The following is a 17,521-nucleotide window of genomic DNA, read 5'->3' on the forward strand; positions in this document are numbered from 1 at the left end:
ATGGAGCCCGGGCCGCGGCGGCGGCGGCGACGCGGGAGCCACCAGCTGGTGGCCACTTTCCTGCGCGACCCGGGCTCGGGGCGCGTCTACAGGCGCGGGAAGCTCATTGGCAAGGTGGGGCGGCCGAGCAGGGAGCGCGCGGTGGGGCGCGGCCTCTGCCCAGGGCCGTGTGCCAGGGCGTGGTGGACCCGACCCGTCGGGGGCTCTGCGTGGGCACAGTGTGCGGACGCGCATCCGGGGGGCTTGGAGCTTTCTTCGGGCGTGGGCGTGGGAGACGGCCTGGCCACAAGAGGTCCCGGGTCGCGCTGCGCTGCGGGCGCACCTGGCCGCACCTGGTCGCTGAGCGGCTCGCCCCGGGGCCCCGCAGGGCGCCTTCAGCCGCTGCTACAAGCTCACGGACTTGTCCACCAGCGTCGTGTTCGCCCTCAAGGTGGTGCCCCGCGGCGGGAGCGGGGCCGGGCGGCTGCGCCCGTGCGGCAAGGTAGGCGTGCAGCGTGTCCCCGGGCTCCCCAGGGAGGGCTTCCCTGCCAGCCGCGGGGCGGGGTGGACCGTGCGGGGTGTGCCTGCAGGTGGAGCGCGAGATCGCCCTGCACAGCCGCCTGCGACACCGCAACATCGTGGCCCTCCATGGGCACTTCGCCGACCGCGACCACGTGTACCTGGTGCTGGAGTACTGCAGCCGCCAGGTGGCCTGGGTGGGGGGCGGGGGCTGCTGGTGTCTTCTGCTGGTGTCCCTCCTTCGCTCACGGCCCACCCGTGCCCCCTGTGTCTGTGCCCAGCTAGTTCTGTGGTCATCGGGTCCAGCTCCTACTCACCCATGCCCACCTGTGCCCGCCTGCACTCAGCCACGCCCACGCCCCAGAGCCCTCACCCCCACCCCACAACCCCGGGGGCCCGGGCTCTGCCTTTGGCCGCCCTAACCCGTGTCCCCCACAGTCCCTGGCCCACGTGCTCCGGGCGCGGCAGACACTGACAGAGCCGGAGGTGCGCTACTACCTGAGGGGCCTGGTCAGCGGCCTGCAGTACCTGCACCAGCACCGCATCGTGCACCGAGACCTGAAGCCCAGTGAGTGCCCGGCACAGCCCCGGGGCGCGGGAGGCCCTGCCCCCACCCACGGTGCCCCCATCCCCCCAGGTAACTTCTTCCTGAACAAGAACATGGAGGTGAAGATTGGCGACCTGGGGCTGGCCGCCAAGGTGGGGCCGGGGGGCCGCTGCCACAGGTGCGTGCGGGAGCCCTGGGGGCCCCCCTGGAGCGCACGGGTGACCCCAAGCCTGGCATGGGTGCCGAGCCCCCCCCCCCCCCCGCTATTTCCCTCCCAGAGTGCTCTGCGGGACTCCGAACTTTCTGGCCCCCGAGGTCATCTCCAGAAATGGGCACTCCTGCCAGTCAGACATCTGGGCTCTGGGCTGCATCCTGTGAGTGAGCCTGGGGTGGGGGCGGGGCGGTGGGGGGGAGGGGAGACTGAGCGGGGGCGGGGTGGGCGAGGCGGCCCAGGGGGCCCCCAGGGAAGACTGAGTGGGGTGGGGTGGCTGGCAGGGAAGACTGAGTGGGGGTGAGGCGGCCAAGGGGACCCCCAGGGAAGACTGAGCGGGAGCGGGGCGGCCCAGGGGGCCAGGGAAGACTGAGCAGGGGCGGGGTGGCCCAGGGGCCCCCAGGGAAAACTGAGTGGGGTGGGGTGGCTGGGGAGGCCCGGGGGGGGGGCAGGGAAGACTGAGTGGGGTGGGGTGGCTGGGGAGGCCCGGGGGGGAGGCCCAGGGAAGACTGAGTGGGGGCGAGGCGGCCCAGGGGGCCCCCAGGGAAGACTGAGCGGGGGCGGGGCGGCCCAGGGGGCCAGGGAAGACTGAGTGGGGTGGGGTGGCTGGGGAGGCCCCGGGGGGGGGGGAGGCCAGGGAAGACTGAGTGGGGTGGGGTGGCTGGGGAGGCCCGGGGGGGGGGAGGCCAGGGAAGACTGAGCGGGGCGGGCACGAGCCCACCAGCAGGTGAGCAGGGTGTGGAGCTGCGGCCAGCTGGGGGCACGTGCCTGTCGTCGTTGGGCTGTGCAGGTGTGAGCAGCACACGTGCGGGGGCGGACGCGAGCAGGCGCCGGGCTCCCGTCCCCTCCTGGCCCAGGTACACCGTGCTCACCGGCGTCCCACCCTTCCCCGCGGCACCCCTGTCGGAGACCTACCGGAACATCCGCGCAGGCCGCTACCCGGAGCCTGCCCACCTGTCGCCCGCCGCCCGCCGCCTCATCGCCCGCCTCCTGGCGCCCGACCCCGCCGAGCGGCCCAGCCTGGACCTCCTGCTGCAGGACGGCTTCTTCACCCAGGTGGGCGCTGGGGGAGGAGCCCGCCCCAGCCCCGCCCCCAGCCCCAGCCCCACCGCTCAGCCCCTCAGCCCCGCCCCGTCCTCCAGGCCCAGCCCCAGCCCCGCCCCAAGCCCCGCCCTCCAGGCCCCACCCCAGCCCCGCCCCAGCCCCGTCCCCAGACTCAGCCCCAGCCCCGCCCCCAGCCCCTTCCTCCAGGCCCAGCCCCAGCCCCGCCCCAGCCCCGCCCCACCTCTCAGCCCCTCAGCCCCAGCCCCTTCCTCCAGGCTCAGCCCCAGCCCCGCCCCCAGCCCCAGCCCCGTCCTCCAGGCCCAGCCCCAGCCCCAGCCCCGCCCCACAGCCCCAGTCCCGCCCCCAGCCCCAGCCCCGCCCCAGCCCTGCCCCACCTCTCAGCCACAGCCCCGCCCACAGCCACAGCCCCGCCCACAGCCACAGCCCCGCCCCGCAGCCCCCCAGCTCCAGCCCCCGTCCCGCCCCCAGCCCCAGCCCCGCCACAGCCCCGCCCCACCTCTCAGCCCCTCAGCCCCAGCCCCGCCCCCTCCCGCAGGGCTTCAGTCCGGACCGGCTGCCGCCCTACTGCTGCCACAGCCCTCCCGTCTTCGCCCGCCCCCCGGCCCTGGGCGGGCTACTCCGGAAAGTCCAGCTGCTGCTGCCCCCGTGCGGGCCCCTCTGTGAGTGTCCCACCCCCAGCGCCTCTCCAGGGCTCTGCGGCAGGGCGGCTGTGGGGCGGCTGCCCCCCCCCGCACCCCCCCAAGTCCTGTGCCTTCCTCAGGCCCCTGCACCTCCACAGACGGGTCGGACCCCGACTCCACAGAGCGGGGCGACGAGGTAAGGACGCAGGGTGTGGGGGTGCGGGGGGGCACCTCGAGGCCGGCCCTGCCCCCTCCCGAGCCCCCTCCTCCAAGCAGGCTTCCCTGACTTCGCCAACAGAAGCCTCCACCCCCTCGGGGGTCTCAGGGCCTGGACCCCTCCCTCCTGTGACCAGTGTGTCTCCCCAAGGCCCGGGCCCCAGGCGCTGGGTCACCTCTCCCGTTTGTCCAGTGACTATGGGATGCACCCCAGGGGAGACCCGTTCCTGCAGGGGGCAGGAGCCCCTCGCCCACCTCCGGCCGGCCTCTCCCTCCCTCCTCAGGCCTCTCCGTCTGAGAGAGGGGCTCCCGACCCCGAGACCCCCATCCGCCTGCTCTCACAAGGGACCCTCGGCGGTGACCCAGCAGGTGAGCGGCCCCACGGCCCCGGCAGGAGTTGGGGCGAGACCCTGACTCCCCCAGCCTCTGCCCCACCCGGACAGTAGGAATGTCGGGGGGGTTAGCACCACTTCCTGGGTGTAGGAGCCCAGGCCTGCTGCCCCACCCCATCTGTCTCCCCAGGGCCTGCAGGGAGCCCGCGGGTGGAGGTGGACGCGGCCATCCGGAGCCTGCAGCTCTGCCTGGACGCCGGCCCTCGGGGTAGGAGCCCCGCCTTCCCCCCTTCATTCCCAGGGAGCTGCGACCCCCACCCCGGGGCCGGCCAGGGAGCCTCAGGACTGTCCTCTTCGTGCCCCAGGGGGCGGCCACACCTGCTTGGGGTCTGGGGTCTGGAAAGTTCTTAGTCCTGCTGAGAGCAGGAGAAGAGACCCAGCGAGCTCCCGGCACACTGGCCTTGGCCGCGACCGAGCCGGGGGCTGTGGGCCACAGCTGTGACGGGCCCGGCGGAGCCCGTGCCCCTCGCTCGCCCGCAGCCTCGGAGCGCAGGGGCAGGAAGCCCCTGGCCGTCTCTTTTCAACCCCCATCCCCCAAGGGGCCCCAAGCTTCAGAGCCCCTTGGGCCGCAGCCACCCTGGGCCTCGCCCGCCCTGGGTGCCACGTCCCCGCCCCCCAGACCAGGACGTGGTCAGTTTCCCCCTGCTGCCTCCCCCTTTTTTCCTACCCAGGACTCCCGGCACTGAGCGGTTTTTATTTTGTGACACACACTCTGAAATACGACCAAGCAAGGCCTCTGGTGCCGTGGCCGTGGCGAGCGCGTCAAGGCCGGGGTTTCCAGCGGCGTTGTGCGCCGTGGCCGTGGCGGGTTAGGGTTAGGGCTAGGACTAGGGCTAGGGCTAGGGCTAGGGTTAGGGCTAGGGTTAGGGCTAGGGCTAGGGCTAAGGTTAGGGTTAGGGTTAGGGCTAGGGGTAGGGTTAGATTAGGGTTAGGGATAGGGTTAGGGTCAGGGTTAGGGTCAGGGCTAGGGTCAGGGCTAGGGTCAGGGTCCAGGTTAGGGTTTTTTAGGGTTATGGTCAGGTCAGGGTCAGGGTTAGGGTTAGTGTCAGAGCTAGGGCTAGGGCCAGGGTCAGGGTCAGGGTTAGGGTTAGGGTTAGTGTTGACTTTGGGTTAGGATTAGGGTTAGGGTTAGGGTTAGGGTTAGTGTTGACTTTGGGTTAGGGTCAGGGTTAGGGTCAGGGCTAGGGTCAGGGCTAGGGTCAGGGTCCGGGTTAGGGTTTTTTAGGGTTAGGGTCAGGTCAGGGTCAGGGTTAGGGTTAGGGTTAGTGTCAGAGCTAGGGCTAGGGTCATTGTCAGGGTTAGGGTTAGTGTTGAGTTTGGGTTAGGATTAGGGTTAGGGTTAGGGTTTAGTGTCAGGGCTAGGGTTAGGGTAGGGTTAGGGTTAGGGTTAGTGTTAAGGTGAGTTAGGGTTAGGGTCAGGGTTAAGGTTAGGGTTAGTGTTGACTTTGGGTTAGGGTTAGACTTAGGGATTAGTGTCAGGGTTAGGGTAGGGTTCTGGTTAGGATTGGGTTAGGGTTAAGGTGAGTTAGGGTCAGGGTCAGGTCAGGATCAGGGTTAGGGCATCAAGGCTGCGGGTTCCAGTAGCACTGCGCGTTGGGGGGGGGGTCGGGCACTAGTCCTCCGGGAGCTCTGCCCCTCTTTGGGCTGCTGGTCCAGCACACCCAGGTGCCCAGGCCGGAGCCCGGCAGTAGTGGCTCCAGGGCTTTGGTCCTTGCCCACGTGGGAGACCTGGACAGAGCCCCAGGTTTGGCCTGGCGCAGCCCTGGCTGTTGCCGGCTCGGGGGGAGGGACCAGCACACAGTTGGTCTCTGTCTCTCTGCCTTTCAAATATGGTGGAAATAAGCGGAAGTTAATAACCACCGGCTCAGGTCCCCTCATGCCTGTTCAGCCCCACAGGACCCCCCCGGAGAGCCGCGGCCCACCCTCTGGGCCCCCCAGTGGGTGGATTATTCCAGCAAGTACGGCTTCGGCTACCAGCTGTCGGATGGGGGCAGTGCCGTCCTGTTCCGGGACGGCACCCACATGGCCCTGCGGCCCCCTGCAGGGTGAGCTGCACAGGGTGTCCGCGAGTGGACTTTGTGGGTGTGCGTGCGTGTGCATGGCTGAGTGAGTGTGTGCGTGTGTGTGGCCTCCTTTCTGAAGGGAGACAGCTGAGGTGGCATAGAAGGGGGGGGACGTCAGGAGGGAACCCACAGGGACCGGCATTGTGACACGGGTGCGCACCTGCCGGCTCCTGGCGGGGTGGGGGGAGGCACAGAGGGCCTCCTGGGCCACAGCCGGGCTCCCGCCGGTGTCGTGACATTTCCGGCAGTGCCATGGCCTGGGCTGGGGCGGTGGCCGCGGTGGACAGGAGTGGGCTGGGATCTGGATTGGCCGCAAGGCAGGAAGCTGGGCGGGGGCTCTGGGGGCTCTGCGGTGAGCGGCAGAGGCACTCGGGGGCCGGTCAGCGTAGAGCCGTCCAGGACGGGGGCCCTGACCACAGGTGTCCCTGCCCCCGCCCCCTCCAGCCAGGTCTGCTACCTGCCAAGCCGGGGACGGCTGGAGACCTTCACCCTGAGGGACGTGCCGAGCCCGCTGGGCGCCAAGCTGGCCGTGCTGCGGCTCCTCACCCACTACATGCGGCGGCGGCGGCGGCGGCGGCGGCGGCGGCGGGAGGTGAGGGGGAGGGGAGGGAGAGGTGGGGAGGTGGCGGGAGGCCCCTGGCCTGGCCTGACCAGCCGCCTGGCTGAGTCTGGCCACAGGAGGGAGCCCTGCCCGCACCTGTGCCGCCCGCGGGCCCCGGCTTCTGCCTGCTGCGCTTCCTCTCGTCCCCGGAGGCACTGCTCCTGCTGTTCAGCGACGGCACGGTGCAGGTGAGCCCCGCGGCGGGCGGGCGGGCGGGGCCGGCTCCAGGGCGGGGCCGCACCCCGGGGTCACAGGATGGAATGGGGGAGCAGGGGAGTCCCACCGGGGCTCTGGGCTCTCACTCCCGCCGTGCGCGGGCGGGGCCGCACCCCGGGGTCACAGGATGGGGCGGGGCGGCAGGGGAGTCCCACCGGGGCTCTGGGCTCTCACTCCCGCCGTGCGCGGGCGGGGCCGCACCCCGGGGTCACAGGATGGGGCGGGGCGGCAGGGGAGTCCCACCGGGGCTCTGGGCTCTCGCTCCCATGGTGGGTGGGCAGGCCTGGCTCCAGGGCGGGGCCGCACCCCGGGGTCACAGGGTGGGATGGGGGGGCAGGAGTCCCACCGGGGCTCTGGGCTCTCACTCGCCGTGCGCGGGCGGGGCCGCACCCCGGGGTCACAGGATGGGGCGGGGCGGCAGGGGAGTCCCACCGGGGCTCTGGGCTCTCGCTCCCATGGTGGGTGGGCAGGCCTGGCTCCAGGGCGGGGCCGCACCCCGGGGTCACAGGATGGGATGGGGCGGGGTGGCAGGGGAGTCCCACCGGGGCTCTGGGCTCTCACTCCCACCGTGCGCGGGCGGGGCTGCACCCCGGGGTCACAGGACGGGGCGGGGGCGGCAGGAGTCCCACCAGGGCTCCTGGCTCTGGGCTCTCACTCCCGCGGTGGGTGGGCGGGGCCGCACCCCCGGGGTCACAGGACGGGGGTGGGGGCGGCAGGGGAGTCCCACCCCGGCTCTGGGCTCTCCCGCGGTGGGCGGGCGGGGCCGGCTCCAGGGCGGGGCCACACCCCGGGGTCACAGGACGGGGCGGGGCGGCAGGAGGCTCCCCCGGGGCTCTGGGTCCCGCGCCGACTCGTCCTCCTGCAGGCCCAGGGTCGCCTGTCCCCCTGACCTCGGCTCCCCCGCAGGTCAGCGTCAGCGCAGCCCACACCCAGGTGGTGCTGAGCGGCCAGGGCGAGGGGCTGCAGCTGACCCACTGGGGGCGGGGCCGAGCCGGCGCCTCCGCCTCGCTGGACAGCCTGCGGCGCCACGGCTGCCCCCCGGCCGCCCGCCAGCTGCTGGGCCTCGCGCTGCGCATGCTGCAGACCACCCGTGGCCCTGAGCGCTCGGACGCCGCTGAGAGGGAGACGTCGGGGGGCGGCGCGCAGCGGGCGCACCAGGACGGCTCAGCCAGGACTCTGCTCCGTTTTCATTAAAGAGGGGCTGGTGCTGAGACCGTGGCCTGCTGTGTGCGGGGGGAGGAGCTTCGGCCAGGAGCCCGCGGAGCCCCTCCTGTGGCAGAGGCTGTCGCCCCCACGTGGGCACCCGCGGGAAAGGCGACAGCACAGACGGCGCTGCCCCCGGGGCCGGGCAGCCTCAGATCCCCCCACTCCGCAGCTGAGAGCTGGGGTGCCGCCCCCCTCCCCTGTGAGCCCCCCACAGCTGGGAGATGCGGTCTCTGCCCCTAGGATTCCTGATCAGCCCGTCCCAGCCGCCGACGCCCCCCGTTCCTTGTCCCCAGCACCCGGTGCCCAGACAACAGCAGCCCCCACGGCACAGGAGGCGGCGGCAGAGCGTGGTGGTGACGTGCCCGTCCCAGCCCAGAGCCCCTCGGTGACCCCCACAGTCAGGGACCCCCACAGTGACACCCACAGTCGGTGACTGACACCCGTCTCCCCGTGCCCTCACAGCATTCCTGGACGACCCCCACCCTGCAGCAGTTGGCCTTAGGGCACTCATTCGTCCCCTCCTGCGTCACCGTCCGGACCTCTGCCCTCCGTCCCCCTCTGTTCACCCAGCACAGACCCCTGCTGCACCTGCTGGCCCCGCCCCCTCCCCAGGCCTCCCTCGCACCCCCCATGCCTGGCCCAGCCTCACCGTCACCCACGCACACCACCGAGGCCTCTGGGGGTCCCAACATCTCGGCAATCGTCTCCCGCGTGCCCTGACCCCCGTGGGCCCTCCCTCAGGAGGTCCAGCACTGTCTCCCCCAGGACAGGACAGCACAGTCCCTGGGGCATGGCCGCCCAGCCACTGCTCAGATCTGCTCCAGGCTCTGTCTCCCGCGGCTCCCCTCCCCCACACAGCCTCGCATCTGCTGCCCCCAAGCACCTGGGCCGTCTCCCGCTGCTCCCCCGGGCCACAGCAGGGGGCCGTCTCCCGCTGCTCCTCCGGGCCACAGCAGGGGGCTGTATGGGAAGTGGGGCGGCCGGGACTGGAAGCGGCGCCCGTGTTGGGTGCGGGCGCTGCAGGCCAGGGCTTCACCTGCTGCGAACAGCGCCGGGGCCTTGATGCTGCGCCCGTGGGGAAGGGGGTGTGCAGGGAGAACGCGGGTTCCTCTCTCACAGTCGGGCCTGGCACCGTCGGCCGCGAGCCCAGCCTGCCCTGACGCGTCGCCGTCGCCGTCACCATCGCCGGGCGCTCCTGCTCCACGGGTCCCTGCCGCAGCCCAGGCGGCCACCAGGGGCTGAGGCTGATTTCGCACAAACTTTCAGACCCCCCCCCGCCCCCATCGTCGCCCCGCCCAGCAGGAAGCAGGTGGAGGAGGCGCGCGCTGGCCCTTCCCCACGGGAACGGAGCCAAAGCCAGGAATCGGGGCCTGGAGGGGCGTTCGTGGCCACGGCGGGGACACACAGGCGACGCCCCCCGCGCGTGGTCCCAGCAGCCGCGGGCCCCGACCCCCGAGGGGGCGTTGACTGCCTGACCGCCCCCCCCCCGCACGCCGGGAGCTTCTGGAATCTTCCGCAGGGGCTTCGTTGTGTACCTCGACGTAAGCCTGGCAGCCTCAGGTTTTTGGGGAGGGGGGGTGCTGACTGGCGAAAGAAACCACTGAGACCGCTGTCAGCTCGGAACCCAGGGGAAACTTCTTTTTCCCGCCCTGCAACAACAGCCGCGCCTCATTGGTCCGTGAAGACCATGTGACACTATGCCTCCTCCAACCACGAGCGAGCAAGGCGGGGCCGGGGCGGCAGCACCACCCCCTGGTGGCTGTGATTGGCTGCTGTCATAGCAACCATGCGTGTGGCCGCTGAGCTTCCCAGGGTCGCGGGTGAGCGCAAGTGGAGCAGCCGGGACTCGAACCGGCGCCCACATGGGATGGTGGACAGCGCCGGCCCCTCCAGGGAGCTTTTACAACACCACAGAGTCTGGGGTTAACACCAAGACAGACCCAGAGACGCGTGCAGCGTGTGATATTTAGAAACGACGCCGTTTTAGACATGCAGGGCGGTCAGCGGTCACCGCGGTGCGGGCCGCGATGGTGTGGACACACGGACGACCGGGTAGCGGACCTGTACGGCCACAGGCTGGCGCCGAGGCTCAGCTGGAGCCCTGGTTCCGGTCCAGGCGGTGATGGCCCAGTGCTGGGGGGAGCTCCCGGCTCCCATGGGCGCAGCTCCGGCCACTGTGGCCAACTGGACAGTGACCCAGTGGATGGCGGACCTCCCTCTCTCTTTCTCTCTTTCAAATAAATAAGTAAATATTTAAAAATACCGTAATGAATAATCGCCCCCAAACGCCATCAGGCCCAGCAGCCAGGGGCTGGATCCTGCCCCACGTGGGGGACCCGGGACCCAGGTTGGGCCCCACGGGGCTGCGTCCCCGCCCCTCCCAGGCTGGGCCCTCGCCCAGGTTCCCCGTCCCATGTCCCGGGGTCCCGCCCCCTCAGTGCAGTTCCCGACACTGACCAGGCGCCCCGCAGGCCACAGCCGTGAAGACCCGACAGAGCCCTGGGGAACCCCAGGTCCAGGGTGGGTGCTCTCCACCCCGACACCGGGCTGCCCGCCCTTCCTCCAATCAGCGTCCACGGAGCGTCCCGCGGGCGGGGAAGGGGGCAGGGGCAGGCCAGGGCAGGGCAGGGTTAAGGGCAGGGGCAGGGCCGGGCCGGGCCAGCCTCGCCGGCCGCAGGAGGCGGGTGTCGTGAGCAGCGCTGGCCGCACGGTGGCGACAGAGGACGCGTCCCTCTGGTGCCAGGGGCCGCAGCCCGAGAGGGGTCCAGGCCTGGCCCCGGGGCCGGGCAGGGAGCAAACCCACCCCCGGGACGGGGAGACCCAAAGCGTCCCCCACATGCCTACGCACCCCTGGCCCCTCACCTGGCTCCTTACTCCCCCCAAGTCTTCCTCCCGGCTGGAATTAGGCTGGCTAGGGTCAGGGTCAGGGTCAGGGCTCCTCCCCACTCCCAGTTACCCTAGAGTCAGGGGTCAGGGTCAGGGTCAGCAGTCAGCATAGAGCTGCTCCCAGCAGGCTCTGCCCCTCCCTCCACTCCAGCCCTGAGGGCTGCACCTGCCGGCCCCCAGCTCAGCCCTCGGAGGGAACGAGGGGGGCCTGGGGAGGGGCGTCCAGCTCCCCGTGTCCCCAGCTGCCAGAGTGGACGCCACACTCACCTCAGGGCTGGGCGGGAGTCCCCCAGGGGGCAGCCTGCTCCACCCCCCCAGAAGCACGGGGTGGGGGGCCTGGACCCCAGCCCCTCCCACAGCACGCGGAAGCCGAGCGCTCACTGAATACAAAGACTTTATTAAGAAGGCTTTGAAGTCAAAAAATAAAACTCTGAATACAATTTTTAACCCTTAAATCCGCTCAGCAAATATATAATCAGTAATTTAGCTGTGTAAGATTAAACGTCCATTGTTTATTTAAAATAAAATATATTTTAGTTCTTAAAATTTATTCCATAAAGTACATATTTCCCTATAAATTTCCTACATATACACAAGAGGTAAAAAGTAAAAAAACAAACAAAAACATTTTAAAAATTTTAAAAAATGACAACAGAAACCACAGCGGGAAAGGGAGGGTTAATAAAAAAAAAAGGTCAGAAACCCCGGGTGGGTGGGGCGCCCTCGCCCCCCGCCCACCTGGCAGCTGCACGCCCCGCGGGGCCCCCACGGGGGGGGGGGGAGGAATAAAAAGTGCACGCGGGGGGGGGGGGTTTCCTGCGGTTTATTGTCACGGCTCTCAGCTCTGCTGCTCCGAGCTCCCGCCGGGCCTCCGCGCCGCGTCCACGCCTGGGTCTGAGTTAAAGCTCCACCGCGGTGCCCTGCCCGGCCCGGCCCGGCCCAGCCCAGCCCAGCCCAGCCCAGCCCTGGCCCCCGCCCGCCCCCGTCTGCCCGGCCCGCGCTAGGAAAAGATATGGATGGCCTGTGTGGCCGGCGTGCGGCACGCGGGACACTCCGGTGCGCTGGTGCCGCAGATGCGCACGGCGCAGTCCATGCAGAAGAGGTTGTGGCCGCAGGGCACCAGCGCCGCCATGGCCTCGCCCTCGGTGCACACCACGCACTCACGCGCCGGGGTGGCAGGAGCGGCGGCCCCCGAGGACGCGGGCGTGGGCGCAGGTGCAGCCGGGGCCGGCGCGGCAGGCTTGCGGCTACCCTCGCAGGCGCCGGAGTCCAGCGTGGCGGTGGCCGCGGCGAAGCCGGCGCCGCCGGAGAAGGCCAGCGGGTTCTGCGGAGCCCGCCAGGGCAGGGCGCCCACAGGGTCGGGTGCGGGGCGCCGCGCCAGGGGCAGCTCCAGGCCCAGGCCGGGCTCGGGCAGCGTGGGCGAGTGGCGCGGGCTGCCCGGGCCGCTGCTGCGGCGTGCGCCCCCGGCCGGTGGCGGCGGCGGAGCGGGCGCCCCGTTGACCGCCGAGCAGCTGCCGAAGGCGGGCAGGGGCGCGGCGCGCTCGAACGGTGCCCAGATGGTGGCTGCGGCGGGCACGGTCAGGTCCAGCGCCAGGAAGTCGAAGCCGAAGTCGGCGTCGTCCGTCCCTGCGGGGGCCCCAGGGCCATCGCTGCTGAACGTGAAGCCCCCGTTGCCCGAGCCGCCGCTGCCGCCGTAGGGGCTGGTGGGGCCTGGGTCTGGCCCGGGCGCGCCCCCGCGGCTGCTCGTGTAGAAGGGCTCAGGGGCGCCGTCCCCGCGGAGGCCGGCGGGGGCAGCGGGCAGCCGCCGGCCCGCGGGGGGCGCCTTGGCCCAGAGGCTGGCCGCCGCCCCCAGCAGGTCCAGGCACACGTCCGTGCCGTTGGCGTGGAAGTCGCTGTCGGCGCCCGCGTCCGGGAGCGCGCGCGTGCGCAGCGTGATGTGCGCCTCGATCTCCTCGCGCGCACGGTCTACGTTCTCGGGCATGCCCGTGACGGCGAACACGGGCTCCTTGTCGCGGCCCGGCGTCACGATGTACGTGTGCGTCCGCTGCTGGATGCGCTTGATGGTGGCGCCCTTGGGCCCCACCACCAGCCCCACCACGCGGTAGGGCACGCGCACTTGGATGGTGGTCTGTCCCGGCAGGTGGGGCGGGCCTGGGGCAGCGCCGGGCAGCCCGCCCGCCTTGCTGCGCGTGGCGCGGATCAGCGAGAAGTGCTCGGCGGCCGACAGGATCTCGCGCTTGGCCATGTCCACGTCCTCCTTGCGGCCGGTCACGATGAACACGGGCTCCTCGCCGCGCACCGGAGTCTTGATGTACGTGTTGGTCTTGGCGCGCAGGGCCTTGATCTTGCACCCTGCGGGGCGAGGGGAGATGTGGGGGATCGCAGGGGCGCCGGCCACCGCCCGGGCCCACCTTCCCCTGTGCGCGGAGCTGTGGTCACCCTGCCAAGGGAGGCCTCTGCTGTCCCCACCCCCTCCACATACGGGGTCCTGTGCCCGGGGAGGGAGAGGGGCGAGGCGCCAGGGCCAGGCCTGGGGCCCGGCTGAGAGCACCCCCCCCAGCCACATGCACCCCTTCCCGGGGTTCCAGTCCAGCAGCTTCCGGCCAACGCATGCGGAAGCAGGGGCCAGGGACCACTGGGGTGCCCAGGACCCTGCCCCGCAGCTGGGCACCAGGAGCATAGCCCTGCCAGCAACCCCCCAGGTACCCATGGTGCAGACCCCCAAGTCGCTCAGCCTCAGGCCCAGATGGCACCCCCCACACCGGATCAGGGTGCCCCGCCCTCCCCCCCCCCACTGGGGGAGGCCGACTGAGCTGGGACTGGGTGTACAGAGCCCCCCTGGGGAGGGTAACACTGTTGCTAATGTGGGGGGGGGGGGGACCAAACCAGCTGCCTCCGCACTTCTGACAGCCAGTCTCAGGGACTGGGGCCAGGCAGGAGGCTGGGGTGTGGCAGCCGGGGTCCTGGAGGGGGCAGCGGCCCCCAGCCTGGGCTCTGCACAGGGCCAGTGGATCTTCTGGGGGTAGCGAGGGTGCACCTGGCAGCCACCCCCACCCGAGCCGCCGCTTCCTCCCAGCCTGGGGCTGCCCGGAGCCAGCCTGGCGAGGGTCGCGGTGGGGGTCTTCATCTACCTTGTCCCTGCCATGTGCGCGCTCTCCCTGCCCCCCCCTCGACTCAGACCCCTCCCCCCCCCCCCCCCCCCCCGTGCTGTGCTGCCTCCCTCAGGAAGCTCGGGGCTGGGTCCACACTTCCTCCTCTGTGCTCTGGGGAGTCCCTGGACGGCCCCTCCTGTGCCTCTGTCCCCACACACGGGAGCAGCCCCACAGGCCGGGCGGGGGCCACTCACCCCGCTGCAGCCTCAGGTGCTGGCTGTGAGCAGACCCTGCCATGGGAGGTGGCACCAGGCCCTGGCTCCCTCGGGCCCCCAGGTCACAGTGTCAGGGCGGGGGTGTCCCCTCCCCGGAATGGCAGAGGGACCTCAGGAGAGTGGGGTCTGCCCCTCGGCTGGGCGCCCCATCTCTGCCCCTGCCTGACCTGGGGAGCCACAGACAGCAAAACTCCGAGGCCGTCCACGGAGTGGGGGAGGGCAGGAGAGGCCCAGGGGCAGCTGGGTGGCCCACGGGCACCATCCCCACAGGGAGCCACGGAGGGGAGGCATGCCAGACTGGGGTCCCCTGCTCCGACAGCAGCACCGTCACCCCCATCCACTCCATCACTCTCATCTCCTCCATCGGTCCAGCTCTCTCCCCCTCTCTGCCTCGACTTTTCCCAAGAGCCAGCTGGGGGACAGCTCCTGTGGGGCGTTGCAGCCCCCCCCACCCCGTCCCTGTCCCCGGGGGCCTGCTGGGCGTGGGGAGGGAGTGGCCGTGCGGTCACACCCACAGCCTCGAGGTCCAGCTGGGGGAGGCTCCCCCCCCCCCAGACTTTCAGGGTTCGGACCCCAGCCCTGCCCCCTACCCCAGCCCCGCCCATCACATCCTAGGCTCCTCCTCCAACACCAGGACCTGGGAGCTCGAGGCCCAGCACACAGTAGGGCTGCACTCAGGAGGGGGCGCCTCCCCCCAGGATACCTCCGGGCCACCGGAGAACGCATGGGGCTCCTGAACCACCAGCCACGCCCTAGCACCCCAGAACCACTCAGGGGCTGGAAGACGGAGGTGCAGGGCCCGGCCAGGGTCTCTCTCCCACCCTCCCTGCACACAAGGGGGAAGCTCAGGGGGACCCCAGGATGGGGCGCGGGGTGCACGCCCCCACGAGGGCAGTAGGCGGGGCTGTGGCACACGGAAGCTGCCTGCCCGTCCCACAGTCGAGGCGGCCAGCGGTGAGCTGCGACCCGGCCACCGGAGACGGAGCCCACCGATCCAGCCGCGCGCTGCCAGCCCCCACCACCAGGCGGTGCCGGGACCGCTGCCCTCACACAGGCCTGGGCGGCCCTCTGCTGTCCCCGTGCCGCCGTGGGGCACAGGGGCGGGGTCGCACCACAATCCAGGCCTGCCACTCCCACTGGAGAAGACAGGGCCCCCAGCCGCGCCACGCCACGCCTGCCCCGCCCTGCGACCAGGCCGGGGACACACGGGCCAATCAGGGCCCGGGAAGCCAGGGCGCTGGCGGCCGCTGCCCCTCCCACCAGAGCATCCCCGGGGCCTCCCCTGGCGGCCTGCAGGACAGCGACAGGTGACCTGGCCGCTCCGGCCGCCCACGCCTCTCTCTGCCTCCTGCCTCTGAGGACCCAGGGGCCAGGGACGGCACCTCCCCCTCCCACGGGCGGATGGCGGCCCGGGCCCGGCCGCACCCCAAGTTCTAGAATCCGGCCGGCACCTGGGCACTGGGGGCCGGAGCCAAGGCACGAGAAAGTTGCGGTGGGGGGCGGGCAGCTGGCAGGGCGGTGGGAGTGTGTTGGGCCGGGCACTGCCCACCGCCCGCCGCCCGCCCCGCAGCTAGCGGCCAATGAGCATTGGCCGGCCTGATGTCACCCTGCCAGTCTCGGCTTGGCTCTCGAACAAAGAGAACAATGGGCAGCCACAGGGACCCCGCACCCCGGGGTCTGCCGCGCCCCGGCCCCGCTGGCGGGGCTGCAGGGGGTCGTCCCGGGGGCGACGTCCACAGCCGGCCCTCGCGCAAGCCCCCAGGCCCCCGACGCGCGGCTGGCAGCGGGACCCGACAACGATGGGGGCGGGGACCCTGTCTCGCCCCGTCCCGCCCCCCATCCCGGCCAGCCCGCGGCGCCCCCGTGCTGCTCCGTCCCCGCGGGCGCACGCCCGGAGCCCCCCGCACACCCGAGCCCGCCCCGCCGCGGCGCCCCCGGCTCCGCGCGCCCCTCTCGCCGGCGCGCACCGGGGCCGTTCGCGGCTGGAGGCGGCCCGGCGCGCGGGGGGCGGAGCGCGGCCCGCGGCAGGACAAAGGCGCAGCGGCGGCCCCGGCCCGGGGCCCCCGACGGCGGCCACTCACCCTGGCGCCCCACGATCTCCGCGACGTGCTCCGAGCTGGGCACCGGCACGCACTCGGTCATGTTCACGCTCTTCTTGCGGCTGCCGATCACGCACATCTGCTCCGCCAGCAGCGTCTGCGGGCCCAGCGCCGCGGGGTGGGGCGCGAAGCCGGCGAACACGTCGGGCGGCGCCGGCCGGGGCGCCGGCGGGGGGCTCACGTCGGGCTCCGGCGGCGGCGCGGCGGGGGCCGGGGGGACGCCCGCCTCGGGCCCGTCGGGGGACGCGGGCCCCGCCGCCGCCGCGCCGTCCCCGCTGCCCGCCGTGCCCTCCTCCTCGGCGCTGCCCGCGGCCCCCAGCCCCAGCGCCGACAGCTGGTCCAGCGCCAGGCGCAGCGCGGCGGCCGCGTCGTCGGGCTCGGGCGCGGGCGCGGGGCCCGGGCTGGGGTCCCCGCCGGCCGCCGCCCCCGGCCCGCCCGCGCCCCCGCCGCCGTCGGGGAGGCCGCCGGGGCCGGGCATGGCCGGCGCTAGCGCTCGGGCCCGCGCTCCCGCCGCTCGGCCGCCGGCCGCCCGCGCCGCCGCCGCCGCCGCCCGCGCCGCCCTCCGCCTGTGCGAGCTCGGCCGCCGGCCGCCGGCATCCAGCGGCGGAGCGGGCGGGCGCGGGCGGCGGCGGCGGCGCGGGGCTGCTCGGGGCCGGGCCGGGCCGGGCGGCGGCGGCGGCGACTCTGGCTGCTGCTCGCGCGGCTGCGGCGGCTCCTGGCGGCGGCGGCGCGGACGCTCCTCGGCTCCCGCCCGCCGCCCCCGCCGGCCCGGCCCGCCCCGCCCCGGGACGTCACGCCGCGGCCAACAATGGGCGGGCGCCAGGGCGCAGGCGCGCGGGGCGGGGGCCGGGGGCGGGGCCGCGGTCACGTGGCGCTCGGGCGGGGACCCGGCGCGCCCGCACGTGCGGGAGCGGCCGCAGGTGGGTGCCGCGCGCCGTGCGCGGGGCGGAGCCCGCAGTCCCCGCGGCTGCACCTCCGGCTCCTGCCGGCCTCCCCCCCCCAGCCCATCAGGTGTGGGCGGTGCCCCCGCGACGTCATCAAGGACCACGTGGAAGCCCAGCCGCTTAGGGGGACCGGCCAGGCGTGTGTACCTGGCCCCGGCTGGGAGCCCTCGAGGCGACCCGCTGTGCGCCATCCTCAGGCCCAGCGCGAGGGCTCTGGGCGGGCGGCCTGCCCCTTCTGTCTCCCTTCCTGCGCCCTGTCCCTGTGGCAGCTGTCCCCCCGCCACCCCGCTGGGCCATTCCCTCTCTGCGACCCTCTGTCTCCAGGAAGCCCTTGTAGCTCTGCTTATGGGGCGCTCGGCCTGGACCCCCGCCACACCCCTAAACGCCTTTCCTGAACCCTCATCCCACGGGACCAATCCCCGGCGAGGCAGGCCTAGGACCTGCCCCATCCCCAGCAAGCTCGTGGCATCTCCCACCCTGTCCTGGGTGGGACACAGGGGTGACGGGCACAGCATCAGGGGTCGGGCACCTCCCACTCGGCAGCCAGCGCGGGGTGGCTGGCTCCCTCGGGGGACGCGGCTGCTGGGACA

General features: G+C 72.3%; 2 protein-coding genes across 2 annotated transcripts; one reads left to right on the forward strand and one right to left on the reverse strand.

Annotated features, from left to right (window-relative positions):
• On the forward strand, positions 1–8,355 carry PLK5 (polo like kinase 5 (inactive)). The gene is made up of 17 exons (XM_062185093.1): positions 1–114; positions 368–481; positions 570–686; positions 937–1,066; positions 1,136–1,223; positions 1,324–1,419; positions 2,114–2,312; positions 2,857–2,980; positions 3,082–3,137; positions 3,442–3,526; positions 3,680–3,757; positions 5,438–5,594; positions 6,057–6,204; positions 6,291–6,401; positions 7,336–7,612; positions 7,929–8,032; positions 8,206–8,355. The coding sequence occupies exons 1-17, from the start codon at positions 1–3 to the stop codon at positions 8,353–8,355; spliced, it is 2,148 nt and encodes a 715-aa protein (XP_062041077.1).
• A 3,142-nt stretch (positions 8,356–11,497) lies between these two features.
• MEX3D (mex-3 RNA binding family member D) lies at positions 11,498–17,122 on the reverse strand. Its single transcript, XM_062185094.1, has 3 exons — positions 16,671–17,122; positions 15,970–16,388; positions 11,498–12,873 (listed from the first exon to the last, which is right to left on the reverse strand). Exons 1-3 carry the CDS (start codon positions 17,120–17,122, stop codon positions 11,522–11,524), a joined length of 2,223 nt encoding a protein of 740 aa, XP_062041078.1. The 3' UTR covers positions 11,498–11,521.
• Between the last annotated feature and the right edge of the window lie 399 nt (positions 17,123–17,521).

The sequence above is a fragment of the Lepus europaeus genome, unplaced genomic scaffold, assembly GCF_033115175.1.
Source record: "Lepus europaeus isolate LE1 unplaced genomic scaffold, mLepTim1.pri SCAFFOLD_266, whole genome shotgun sequence".
NCBI classification, from domain to species: Eukaryota; Metazoa; Chordata; class Mammalia; order Lagomorpha; family Leporidae; genus Lepus; species Lepus europaeus.

What these genes read in the sequence shown, in the direction of transcription:
- MEX3D (XM_062185094.1), bottom strand. Translation starts at nt 17,122, where the DNA reads ATGGCGCACAGCGGGTCGCCTCGAGGGCTCCCAGCCGGGGCCAGGTAC. An exon ending in CCGCGCGAGCAGCAGCCAGA is followed by an intron (nt 16,389 to 16,670) that starts GTCGCCGCCGCC and finishes CGGGGACCCCAG; the next exon opens with CCCGGGCCCCGCGCCCGCGC. An exon ending in GGAGATCGTGGGGCGCCAGG is followed by an intron (nt 12,874 to 15,969) that starts GTGAGTGGCCGC and finishes CTCGCCCCGCAG; the next exon opens with GGTGCAAGATCAAGGCCCTG.
- PLK5 (XM_062185093.1), top strand. Translation starts at nt 1, where the DNA reads ATGGAGCCCGGGCCGCGGCGGCGGCGGCGACGCGGGAGCCACCAGCTG. An exon ending in GCACCGAGACCTGAAGCCCA is followed by an intron (nt 1,067 to 1,135) that starts GTGAGTGCCCGG and finishes CCATCCCCCCAG; the next exon opens with GTAACTTCTTCCTGAACAAG. An exon ending in CCTCGGCGGTGACCCAGCAG is followed by an intron (nt 3,527 to 3,679) that starts GTGAGCGGCCCC and finishes CTGTCTCCCCAG; the next exon opens with GGCCTGCAGGGAGCCCGCGG.